We start from the raw sequence: 13605 nt of genomic DNA, 5'->3' as shown, positions 1-13605 counted from the left end.
CGTCACTCTTATTTCCGGTTTGGGATTCGTCCAATCAGCTTAGTCCGCCGCCGTCGTTCAAAACAGAAGAGGTATTTGGTTTGAATTTAACGGCGTCACCTCGGTGTTTTTAAGGTGAAGATATCGTGTGGGGAGACCATTATACGCACCCAAAAGGTATGAAGGCGAGTTCCTTGTCGATAACCTATTACACTACATGTTATATATCCAAATTAGCTTATGAAGTAAAGTAATTCTGTTGTACCTAAAGATGTTAGCTCCTCATGTCGCTGCTAGCTAGCTAAGTCATTCGTAGCATGTTTGCAGGATAAGGGTGTTTATTTTATATCTTTCACAGCCCACCACGTTGCATATTTTAAATAGATCAAATCTTTTATATATTAATCTATGTGTTCTATCATCCTGAGTAACAGTTAAATGATTACACCGTTGTAATGTCTAATTGTCGTTGTAAACAGTAGTTGCGTCCATCAGTTTGCAGAAAATCATTCTACTTTATTCCAGAGGTGCATCATATTTTAATAAATATTACTCAGATACGCGTTAAACAAGTTTTTTAAATAATTATTAGCAGTGTTGTCCTACATGCTTAACAACTATTCAGCATTCTTCACACTGAGCTCCAGGCAGAAACTCTCAATAATTGGTTTCTGTTTCTAAGGCAGCCACAAGATAACTTCAAAGCAAACTAGATGTGCACTTTTTTATGTAAAACATGGTACCTATTTAGTTGTCATTATTGAGACCAAGTACAATGCCATGCAAAAGCAATAATTTACATTGTATCTCAATGTAACTGCAAATTATGATGAATTTTTAAGTGACAGAACAACAAATTAAGAGTTTCGAGAGGTATCAGTATTTACATGTACAAATCATGTTTTTTAAAAATTGCCAGTATTATTGTTTCCTTTTTACTAGACGTACTTTAATTTAGGGCAAAGACTATTAATTGTTACTAACTGATTACTTAAAAAATTGCCAGTCTTTTTGGTCTGTAAATATGCTCAATCCAAAACTCCTCAAGTGGCATACTTTAACATTCAATTGCAGCTGATGCCACCAAGGGTTGTAAACTTAGTCATAAATGTTAAGGATTGCGTTTATTATTTATTCTTTTAGCTCACACGTTTTGCCAAAAATCTGTCTGATTTTAGAATTTTTGTTTAATAATCTAAGACAGGGAATGTCTGACAAAAGAATAAAGTGAATCTGTTTTCAGGGCACTGTATTAAACATACAGACTTGTTTGCATCAGCTTTGTTTTATACATAAAATACATTTCTTGGGGATATATTAAAATATTTTGATTTTTAACCTTGTTTCTAAAAGTAAACTTTTTCAAGATTGTCATACTGTATTCTCCAGTTGCTTTATAAAGAAATAATTGTGTTTAAAAAAAAAACAAAAGGATTACATCCTGGTGTTTTAATTACAGGTTCTTATCCTAAGAATAATCAGTTGTTAATTTAGGAGCTTTCACAAATAATTCAAGTCTAACCTAAGTTATACAGAACTACACTAAATTATATCATGTTATTATTAAAATAACATAACAACACCAAAAGCCAGGAGCTATAACCAAAACTGAGGTTTGAATATAATATAATTGAATTAAAACTAACAGAGATATTTGTTTCAACATGACAATATGTTTTTTCAAGAGATCATAAGAAAAAGAATTGTCACAAACAAAAGAGGATCTCTAATAATAGTATTGAAAACATTTTGGAGCAATCGGTACAATATGTGTGTGTATGCTTAGGCATCAAGACATTTAATCAACCATGGCGGAAGGAGGAGATATGGATTGGGAACTCAGCAAAGAGAACATCCAGCCACTAAGGCGAGGCAGGGCTATATCAGCCTTACATCAAGCCCTTAGCCAACAAGAAGAAGGATCGACTTCTGCAATCAACCAGCAGAAACAGTAGGAAGGATCTCCCTCCACATTTAGCATTCCAGGAGAAATTTTATTACAATAATTTATCACATCGTTATTCTTGGGTTTTATTATTTTTCTGTTTCATCAGGATGTTTGAATCTGAACTACGAATGTATGATGGAGATGATCCACTTAGCGTTTGGGATAGGTAAGTCAATACATGAGCAACATCTTCCATAGAAGCTGGTCTGCATTCTTCAACTCTTTCTGATATATTAAGATATATTAAGTGGACAGAGCAAACTTTCACTCGGGGAGGAAAAGAGAGCAACCTTACAATGTTGTTGGAGCGGGCTGTGACCAAATTCACAGATGAAAAGATGTACCACGATGACCCTCGCTATGTTGAGCTCTGGATTAAATTTGTATGTACTTCTTTTAGATTGATTTTGATAATTATATTTAGAGGAGGTAAAAAAAAAAAGACTAAATGTTTGTGTTTTATATTGCCAGGCAGCAAACTGCCAAGAACCCCTCGACATTTACAGCTATATGCAAGCCCAGGGGATAGGAGTGACACAGCCGTCGCTTTACATTGCTTGGTCTGAAGAGTACGAGAACCAGGGAAATTATCGAAAAGCTGACCTCATATACCAGGAGGCGTTTAAAAAATGCCCTGCGCCACATGATAGGCTCCATCAGTTCCACAAGTAAAGATCTGCTCAATCAAAGCTACGCTTCTCAGCTTCACTTTTAACTCTTTGAAACTGTTTTTAATAAATGTGTTTGCATGCACACTGGCAGAGCTCTGCAGGCTCGTGTGTCCCGACAGGCTTTCATGAAATTGGAAAATGACAGCAGCGATGAGGAGCCAAATGAACCTGAAAGAATTTCCCTTGCCGACCTCAGACATAGAGGGAAAAAGAAGGCTATTGCTCCCATCAACAGGACTGGGAAGGCAATTAAAGGTAAGTTCTTAATATGTAGTGAAGTTCTTAGCTGATATTACGTCTTATTATTGCATTCCTCATTAATGGTGGGTTTCTTCGTAGGTATTAGAGGAGGCTTACAGACTGTCGGTGCCCCTGTCCTCGGCAACGTCTCAAACAGTCAGCTGGTTATTTTTGATGAAAACAAAGCAGAAGCTGGTGGTCCATCAGAACCTTCTCTGGAATCTTGGGTGGCTCCCCCAACATCAAGAGCAAAAGAAAATGAACAAAAGCCTGAAAAATGGTGTGATGTGAAGGTATGATAGAAATTTTCTTTTTGTCATGTAATTAGAATATTGCTGTTTACTAAAGATCATATTTAACTTTTGCTTTTATAAATGTCAAAGGTGCTTCAGAAAACTAAATTTGGACATGCAGTCATGCCTCCACCACCCCCAAAACCAACCTTCCAACCATTTGTCGAAGAGTCTGATGAGCCTCCAACAATGTGAGTTTTCAAAATAAACTTTCTAAAAGATATTCGGGTTTTCAGCATCTGGATCAAAGTAAAACATTTTATATTTAATTAAGAGACCAAGGTTGCAGAGTCTGGAAGCATATATCCCATGCTGCTTGAGGTGTAGTGCTTTCCAGAATTCCCATTTGGTGAAGAATTCTGAAGCCATCATATACTCTGATGTTGGTCCACTGTGTTTTATCAAATGCTAGGCTAAGTTAGCAAAACCTTTTCCTTAGATTTACTTTTATGTTCTCAAAAATATGTAAACTAATCTTCAAAAGAAATTATGTCTTCTCAAGTCTTGTGAAAGCATTTAAAGGTGTCATTAGGGCTGTACTATGTGACTGAAAAAAGTATAAATATTTAATCCTTCCCAGCCCTCTGTGTCATATTTAATGTAAATTCAAGAGTCTGATGACCGGGTGGGTACATTTAATTTTTATTTAATTAATTATTAAAATAATAATTAACTAATGTAGTAAATAAATAATTAAAAGGATAGAGACTCTAAAACAAGACATTTGACTTAAGAACAACCCATACAGAGCAGTAATTAAACCAGAATCGCAAAAAATGTATATATATATATATTGCATTCTGTTAAAGACATTGCAGATTTTTACTATACTATTTAAATCCTTTCTAAAACTGAGTATAATTATTTGTTTAAATAGATTTTTGCATTCATTTCTTTATATTACTCGTAATTATATTACTTGATTAGAATGTAGAGCTGCCAGTAATGACTAATTTTCTATTGACCAATATTTCAACTAATTTCTCGATTAGTCGACTTATTTCAATAAAAATCCCCGCAGTTGGGGATTTGCAGAGTAGCCAAGTAAAAAAAAAAATATGATAAACCCTCTATCTCGAGTGGTGCTGTCGATGTAGCACAAAAATTACTATAAATGCTGTGCATAGCAGTTTCCAATGTTGATTCTTTAAAGGTTTAAAAAAGAAGCAGGAAGAATGGATTGTTATGTAGAAGGAACAGAGCGAGTTTTGATCAATATTGCTGCACTAAAAAAAATTTTTATGAACTATGGTTAAAAAGTTTATAAATACCCAATTTAACTAGTAATGTTAAAACCTGCCGATGAAAAATATTCTATTGTATATTCTTGTACTTTTAAGTTTTGAATTCAAACCTTAAAACCTCTTTATAATCACTTGCATCCCTAACGGCAGCAGGAAATCTCCCACAGGCTGTCCGTAGCAGAGAGCTGCTGGAGGTCTGGCGCTCCGAATAAGAACTGTATATTTTAGTGGGTTCATAATCCTGGTGAACTGACTGCATAGATGTTTGGAGGTGGACTTTCTCGCTTAAATCCTTGTTAGAAGTATTTTTTTCAACTCATAAAGTAAATAAATACAAGGTGCTCTCTAGCTTGAAACTACTGAACATAGCAGGTAAATACGGTAACCAGAGCGCCGAGCATCCAGAGCGTCAAAGCAACTTGATCACAGTTTGATCCAGCATCCACAATTCTACGATGTGAACTGTAATGCTGAACTCTAACATTCTATCAACAGTTGCTCAAAAGTGTATTCCCATATTTTGAATACTTTTGGTCTTTGAGCAGATGCCTCCGTCCTTGATTAAGACTCACCTGCTGCCATTTTTATAATACGCTCAAAACCAGAAACTACAGTAACAGAAGCTGGTGACAGGGTAGGAAAGGGGAGCCAATTTGCCAGCGGCGGGCACACAGCCAAACTAGTGCTGTGGAGTGGAATTACCTAAACTCAGATGAGCTGTTTGCTCAGACCAAAGTAAATAGGCGATAAAAATGCTGACAAAAAACTAGTCATAGACGGAAAAATGTCCGTTGATGAGAAGTATGCATATTTGTTTTATCTGGTCACTCTTTCAGTGAAACAATAAATTACTGAAATAACCAGTTACTGCACCCCTTTATAATTCTTTATTTGTTCATTTATATCCATTATTTGAACAGCTTAGTAGTTTTACAGTTATGTTTTTATTTTCTTACCCTTCCTTCAGGACACCATGTAAGATCAATCCGGCAGTGAACTCTGTTCTTTCGGTGCGGAGGCCACACAAGGAAGAAACCCCTCTGAAAAGACTGCAAGAGCAGCAACAGCTGCACAAAGAGGCTAAAGCAGGAAAACTGCATGAGCAGAGCATGTACTGTAAAGAGCTGCTGCTCAGCGGCGCCACTGAATTCTGCTTTGAGGAGCTGCGGGCCGAACACTTCTTCAAGAAGAAGACACAAGGGTTGCAGGAAACCAAAGCGGAGAGCTGTCAAGCTGCCGCCCCTGTGGCTGCAAACTGATACGTGCGCCATAAAGGTTTTGTCATATTTTGTGCAAGGTTTTATCTTGTCATGGTTCGATGCTTTTAGAAAAGTTATTTTCTAAAAACTGTAAAGTGTAGAACACCACACTGTGGAAGTGCAGAGTTTTTAAAAAGTACACATAATGTAGAGCACACAACTAAATGAAAACAGGAGAAATTGAAGCTTTTTCAGGGTTTTATTACAGCTATTCATCTAACTCGGTGTTCCACCTGTCTTTTTCTCTCTTGCTCTTCTGTTATGTAAAAATTTTTTCTGTTCTTTAGAACAGGGAATTTTATTAATGCATCTCCTTGTTTTTTTGTTTTCCATGTATTTCAGTATTTAAGGTTTTATTCCCTGTTCCATAACACTCAATGTAAGATTCAGTGAAGCGACATGGCTGGTTTTTACTTCCCTTGTTTATGTCACTGATCTCCAATAAACTTGTCAAAACATCTTTTTGAGCTCTATTTTGCTTTTAGAGCGACAGAAGAGGGTGGATGCATAGGAAACTATTGGTTGGGCTCCTGCTGATGGTTGGTTTGTGTTACTAAAATGGTTGAGACCTCTGTAGTTTCAAACAAACCTTTCTGTTTGCATCAAGTAAAATTAAAATAAAACCAGTAGAAATTTTGGTCAAAAATACTGCTCTGTATATGTAGGCCAAAAGGTTTTCATCATTATGCAGATAAAGCTTTTTATACTATGTTGAAAATCGACCTTTAAATTGATTAAATTTAATGTAAATGACTCTTTCAATGCAGTCCTGGCCAAGAGGCAGCAGTTACACATTAAAGAGAGATATATTTACATTACACTAAAATGAAAGGTGTATATAAAGCAAAACAATTGCAGAAAACGGCCATCTCAAATTCTATCAAAAGCATTTAAGGATAAAAAATCAGTTAAATTCCAGTCTTTCTGTAGAACTTTTCATGCGTGAAGAGCTGCACAGATGAAGGCTGTCCTCCGTAGCTTTGTATGCAAAAGAAACAGTGAGAAACAGCTGATTAATAAATCTCAGGGCGCAAGACACTATCCTCTGCGTAAGTAATGTGCAAAACTAAGAGGGTAGTAATCCAAGAAGGGCCTTCATGTCATCCCAAATGTATGTCATTTGCTCACACTTATAATATAGATATATATTTTTGCGAGACATCCAGTCCTACTAAGGCAAATGAAACAAACATTTGTTGAAAGAGAGCTTGATTTAGTTTTTAATAAGATAGTATCTCATTGCAAATGCACTGCTTAGATAAAAATACCTCCTGTATTTAAATTGGTACATAATTTAATTGAGGGTAGCACTGTGATTTGTTGTCTTTCTTTTTAAAAAGCTGCATCCTGTTCAGGCTAATGATTCTGTGATCATGTAGCTAAAAACTGCTACTGGGGCAGCAATCAAATCAGTTTTTTAACAAACAAAGTAAATCCAAACTCCAAAAATTCTGCTGCTTTCTGTTTTAAATTCTATGGGTCTCATTGTGCACACCGGTCTTTATCATGTTTCATAGTTTTTTTCACAATAACATCCTTCTAGAGCAGTGATTCCTAAACGGGGGTACGCGGACCCATAGTGGTCTGTGAGTGCATTACAAGGGGTACATGAAAATATTTTATTTCTAAGGTAGCAAAATAGGGCTGGGATCGGTTTAGCTTTGTGAAAAAAAATAAACAAGCTTTTATTAACCAAAAAAAAAAAAGTTTTTCTTATATGTATGAGTTCATCTGCTGTGTCACACAGCAAAACCAAGCAGAGGAACAGTCTGGATGCAGAGAACAGCCTGGGATCTGCTGGTTTTCACATTGAGTTATCAGAGCTCATCAAAGCAGCTCAAGTGTCTTAATGAAAACAAAGTAAAAATGATCAAGTCAGTCTGACTATAATTTTGGTTCTGTAATTATTCTTCAAATTTAAATATCATTATAAGGGAGCTCCAATTTTATAAATACAGAGTTAAAATATGACTTTATTTTGATTCTTTACCAACTTCCAGTCCACATATTTATGTTGTTTTTTTTATTTGAGACGGAAAGCAATAAATGCCTAATAATTAAGACCTCAAATTAAAAGATTAGGAAAATGTTTTTTTATTTTAAAATTAACTGTTGTACGTTCCACTTTTGGACAATCATCAGTACTTTTGAATGAGAGGTGTACACATGGTAAGAAAGATGCCCAAATGTTTCCCAACCTTTATTTAATTTGTGTAGACAAAAAAGTTTGGTAAATACTGTTGTACAACTCCCTATAAATTTGTTTCCAAATTACCTATTTTTTTGTGTTGTGCGATGCTCAGTTTCCAGGAATACATTGAATTACTTTGCCTTTTAATATGAAGGGAAGAGGTGAGTGAAATCTCCAAGTTTATTCATGGGGCGAGTGGCGGCCTAGTGGTTAGGGCATAGAGCTTGGAATCCTCAGGTTCTGAGTTTGAGCCCCACTCCCACAGACTGCCGCTCTGTGTCCCTGAGCAAGACCCTAACCCCTGATTACTCCCTGGGGGCTGCACAATGGCAGCCCATGCTCCCCAGGGGAATGGGTTTAATGCAGCGGTAAATTTCTCCAATGTGAGATCAATAAAGTTCAATCAACTTTATCTCAGCTCTTGTGTTGAAAACTCTCATTGACTCATACTAGAGATGCCTAATAGTCTGTTTTAGCAAAGCCAAGAGCTTATTATGAAATTAGGCATGCAAATAAAATTCAGTTCAAGCTTGATTAATTTCAACTTTGTAGCCGGAAGAGAAATTATTCAAGCCTGTGATCATGGAATTATGTGTATAGTTTGGCCCCCCCAAAAAAATTCATATAAGGATTTAATTAAACATGCAGAACACTCTGGCACACATACAATTTTAGAGGTTTATTAATCATCAAATGTATTCTCTCATTTTGTCAAAACCATAAACTTCAGTGTATTCTATTGATTTTTTATACACCAGCAGGGTGTTATTATCAAGTTAAAGGTAAAAGACACAGTTTTAAAAAGTGGGGTTATGGAAGCATTTTAATTTCCCCTTAATTAATGAAGTTTAGATTTACAATTTCAGCTGTTCTGTAAAGGCCTGAGAGGTTTGTCAGAGAATATTAATAACAAACAGCATCATGGAAACCATGGGCAGACAATTCAGTGATAAACTGTGGCAGACATGGATATTCAAATAAGCTGACTGGAGAGCACATTAGTTTGAGAAGTAGCCAAGAGGCACATAGTAAATCCAACAGAGAACAAACATTCCAGAAGGTGCTCTGGTTATATGCCACCACTTCCTTTCTGGCTCTTTGTATATTCATTATTTGTTTATTCTGTTGTGTTAGAAGCAAAATCCTATCTGTAAAATAAATACCAATACGTTTAGCTATTTACTTGTTTTTGGTAGATAAAAATGACAAAGGAGCCAGAGAACAGATAAAGGGAATATATATAAAGGTAAATACCCTGCAAGAAAATACTATTAGGGGCAGAAAATGAATTGAAACTAGGGAAAAGTTTTATCTTCTAGCAGTTGCACATAATTACAAAGGAAGGTTCAGTTGCCAGAAGGTAAAACTTTGCCCTAGTCTGTGAACCAGTTAAAACCTTGCAAAAAAAATTATCAATATTTGTACTTTATTTTGTGCTAGGACATGAAATGTTATTAAAATACACTGAAATCTGTGATTTTAACAGAGAAAAATATAAAAAGGTTTATTAAGACTCCATTTGTATTAGGAACAGATTTCCTCAGTCATTTCTCACTTTTAACATTTAATTAACGTTTAATTAATTTTAAGGGTTTCACAACTAAAACATGTCTGTGAGTACCGCAGGTCTGACTCACTATCTTTTGGACCTCAAAGTTCTTTGCACTCAACATCTGCATGTAGCAAGCAATCAGACTGCCATCAGACAGCTGAACCATAGAAAAAAAAAAACTTCTAAAAAAATTAAGTTGCAAACTCTACATCACACATAACGCCAAACCAAAATACTGCATGTTTGCACCATATATATTTGCCTTGAAATGCTCTGAACCTCCATATTAATGTGTTTTTGCACCATGTTTTTTTTTATCACAGCTGCACTTTATGAAATGAAAATGTTCATTTTGCTGCAAAGCTGCTGCTCATCCACTGTCTAAAAACTGTGAATATGAAAAATCATTTTGATAATACCATGACAAAAAAAGTTGTCTAAGTCTTAAGACAAAAGTCTTGAAACCCAAGTTGTCCTTTTGCATTTTAATAATAAAAAACAAAGGGTTAACTTTAAAAAATTAATTTGAAACTAGACTTTTCTGAAAAGCTCAACTAAAATGCAGTGCAGGTTAAAAGACTGGGTTGGTCCAAGTTTCAGTGGTTACAAATGTCAGTTCAACATCCAATCAGAAATAAGCAATGCGATTTATAATCCATCACTGGTTAATATTTATTCTGCTGCAACACAAAAACTATATAAGCATAATACTAATATATGAGTCATTTTACAACACTAAATAACTGAAATAATGATACAAAAAATGGCTTCAACAATGTCCTAACAACTTTAGATGGAAATGAGGCATGAAAGAGATACAATGTGATATACTGTAAGGCAAACCTCCTGCTGAGGAAAATTGTACTTTCAGCACTTAAGTATGTTGGGCTTATAAGTAAATATTTAACAAAAGAAAACACAATTTTAGTGTTGTTTACTTTTTATTTGCAGATTATAAGTACATGTTTTGCAAAATATTCGATATCTGTGGCAAGAAATTGTATTTGCTGATAAGTAGTAGATCTACAGATTTAGCTCTGATTGGCCACTTTGTAAGCCTTCCACATTTCTCCTAAACAATACAGTAAATTCAGATGCAAATACTGAAAGCAGCATTGATGGGGCAGCTTTTCAGCTTTCATTTAAATAAGAATTAAGTTTAAGATTAGCATTGTGGTTGTGAGCTGTGTTTCCTACCGTCTACGGAAGTTAAGTCACTCTTTGCAGGAGGTTTCCAAGTTAATACATTAAACTCCTCAATAAGTCATTTTAATGACAAAGTGAACTAAATAAAATTACAAAATGTCAATACGAGCACTATTACATAATGAATAGTTATCACAGTCATAGTTCTGCAGCCATGGAGCAGCTTTGTTGGTTCTGAAAACTGGTTTTTAGTGCTGGTTACTTTTATAAAGAAGCAGAAATTTCAAAACAGTCTGCAGAGTTTGCCAAAGGCATACATTTTCCAATTTTATTTTAAGTAATATACATATTTTTGTAAAAAATCTGAAGAACATATACATTTTTTCAGACTTCTGAAGTCAGTACTTTACCTTACTTAAATTTAAGGTCCTTGCTTGTCCTAGAGATTATAATTTTTCCTCATTATTATTCGATACATTTTTCAAGTTAAATCAATCTGAACTGCAAAAAAACTGTAATAATGAAATCCCTGCCAGACTGTCTCAGTTAGATTGTAGAATTTGACTAGGCCATTCTAACACACATATATCTTACATCTAAAACATTTCTGCGTTGCCCTGGCTGCATGTTTCGGGTCAACGTATTGTGTTCTGAAATCTTATTGCATTTCTTATTGCTAATCACTGGGTGTCTATGTGCTTTGATTTGCCTGTCAGTTTTATGGCAATGAACCTTCCTTTCTACTTCTAATGGCAAACATTTTAGTTAGATTTTTCTAATCTTTCTTTTGTCCTCCTGTAAAAAGGAAGCTTTGGCCTCGTTTTACAGGTAAACTTCTACACTGCAAAAATTATCTAGAAATAAGTCAACATTTCTTAAATTAGGGGAATTTGCTTTTATTTGAGTATGAAATTACGACGATTTACCAATGGAATTAGTATTTTTACTCTTAAAATAAGATAATTAGATAATATGTACTTGAAATTTCTTATTTCAAATGTAAAATGTCTTGCTTCATTGGCAAAGTGTCTCACTTACCTCCTCAATTCATGAAACAAATGCACTTATTTGAAGAATAATGACTTATGTAGTTTTCATCTATTTTCCAATGAGGTGAGGAGGACTCAGAGCACAGACTGTGGATGCAGGACTTTGTGGACCGGTCCCAACAGAACCAACTCCTGATCAATGAGAGGAAAACGAAAAAAACGGTAGTCCGTTTTCTGGTGGCACAGGCTCACATTGACAATAATGAACATCTAGGGAATTAAACTTTAAATCGTTTACTCTTTTAAGCATCTGGATCTTCCTTTTTACAATAAGCTGGAGTGGAGTAACAAAACCAATGTTCTTTAATGAAAGGGTCAGAACAGACTCTACCTGCTGAGGGGACTTCTGTTCTGTTTTGTTTTTTGTTGGAGGAGCAGCTAATTTAATGCTGAGAGGAAGAGCCTAATGAAGCAAGCTTATCAGGACTCCAGCTCCGTTCTTGTATACCCCCCTCCATCCATGCGGTGGGAGTTAGAGGGAGTCTTGCAAAAAATAACATAATTGCTGCATAATGTTTAAAACCCATGCATGCAACTTTAGCAGAGCTGGAGAACTCCTTCAGTGACAGACTGCTATAAGATGGATGCACTGGTTCAGATTCCTCCTCTCAGTTGACTCTGGGTTTTTTTTTATCTGCTGTTAGTATTTATCATTTTTTATTTATCATTTTTTAGTGACTGTACAGTGTATATATTCAAAACTTTTTAGCTTAGTTTAATATCTATACTTGTGACCCTATTACTATAATGGATATTGCTTTGCTGCTGTTACACCATCATTTCCCCACTGTAAGAAAATGAAAGGATTTTCTGTTCTATTCAGTGATTTTTTTTAAACAGTGTCCTGTCTGGCGATGTGGCAATAAGAATATTTGTCTTAATGCCAAAGAGAGCCCAACAGATTTTGCTTTCTGGAGCAGTAGGGCTATTGCCATAATGTTCCACTTGTTTTATGCATCTAAATTTCTTTATTATATTTATGCAGGGAGCTTTACAGATTATATGGGCACTGCAATGTTAGTAGAACAGGAAAGGAAAAACAGAAAAAAGGAGAAAAGATGAAAGAAAGATGAGATAAAAGGGAGATAATGATAAAACATCTTAAGTCTGCTTCATCACCTGCAAATAGATGTAAAAAGAACAGCACAACCAACGGACATGGTACGAGACATTCAATAAAGTAACACCTAGATACTATCGCTGAAATAGTATTATTTAATCTGACATATACTCTGTTACCTAAGGAACATTTCTAAACTAGGAAGTAAAAAAATAAAGGCTGCAAGCTGGCTCTGCATAACTAAAGTGCTCCAGACCACAAGACAGGGGCTATAATAAACACATATGGTACTAAACCTTAGAGATTACTAAAAGTTCATGTCTAAGGCTCAAATCCGTTTAAAAGCATAAACTGGGGGAAAGGGGACATTTGGAGGGAAGAAGGAAAATGTACTTTTTTTTTTAGAATCTTCTCTTAACACCCAATTTCTCTGAGCAGCCTCTTTATATGTTTATATATTGTCTGGTACTTTAAGAGTTAGAAATCGTCCCCCCCTAGTGGTGTGGAGCATTTATAAGGTGCTGCTTGCAGCTTTTCTTAACTTGCAGTTGTTTTGGCTATTTGCCTCATTCTATTGTTGTATATGTTTTGTATGTCTGTGTTTTACCATAATTTATGTATTTGCAGTGAGTGTCTTGTGTGTTAGTCCAATTTTTGTGTTTGCAGTTCATCTTGTATTTCCTGTGAATTCAGGTATTGGCCAGGCGTTTGCACCCCTCGGCCACCATAAATGTTCTAATTTTGGAACAGTAATATGATATTTAATTCTATTCTAATAGTCTAGCTGAACAAAAGATACCTGACACAATGAAGCTCCATCGTGTTTATGGGTTTTGAATGTACTGTATATTTATCTGCCTTGAACAGAGTTTATTACCCAAGGAAACCAGAAAATCTGACTTAGTGTGGATTTAACCTTAAACTTAGTTTACTTCTTGTCAATCTTCTATAAATGTGCATATTACTATTATTC

The 13605-nt window shown here is 35.2% G+C and overlaps 1 protein-coding gene across 1 annotated transcript; it reads left to right on the top strand.

Moving 5' to 3' along the window:
* Positions 1-2: 2 nt before the first annotated feature.
* On the top strand, positions 3-6094 carry bub1bb (BUB1 mitotic checkpoint serine/threonine kinase Bb). The gene is made up of 9 exons (XM_038294463.1): positions 3-156; positions 1766-1930; positions 2034-2093; positions 2166-2310; positions 2399-2595; positions 2690-2853; positions 2938-3131; positions 3222-3322; positions 5343-6094. Exons 2-9 carry the CDS (start codon positions 1788-1790, stop codon positions 5632-5634), a joined length of 1296 nt encoding a protein of 431 aa, XP_038150391.1. The 5' UTR covers positions 3-156; positions 1766-1787; the 3' UTR covers positions 5635-6094.
* The last annotated feature ends 7511 nt before the right edge of the window (positions 6095-13605 follow it).

Source organism: Cyprinodon tularosa, unplaced genomic scaffold, assembly GCF_016077235.1.
Source record: "Cyprinodon tularosa strain WSP-4 unplaced genomic scaffold, ASM1607723v1 ctg340, whole genome shotgun sequence".
NCBI classification, from domain to species: Eukaryota; Metazoa; Chordata; class Actinopteri; order Cyprinodontiformes; family Cyprinodontidae; genus Cyprinodon; species Cyprinodon tularosa.
Note: the sequence above shows the minus strand (reverse complement) of the source record. Positions and strands in the feature narration are given on the sequence as shown.

Coding starts and splice junctions, on each gene's coding strand:
- bub1bb (XM_038294463.1), top strand. CDS start 1,788: ATGGCGGAAGGAGGAGATATGGATTGGGAACTCAGCAAAGAGAACATC. Junction 3,132..3,221: donor AAAAATGGTGTGATGTGAAG/GTATGATAGAAA, acceptor TAAATGTCAAAG/GTGCTTCAGAAAACTAAATT. Junction 3,323..5,342: donor TCTGATGAGCCTCCAACAAT/GTGAGTTTTCAA, acceptor CCCTTCCTTCAG/GACACCATGTAAGATCAATC.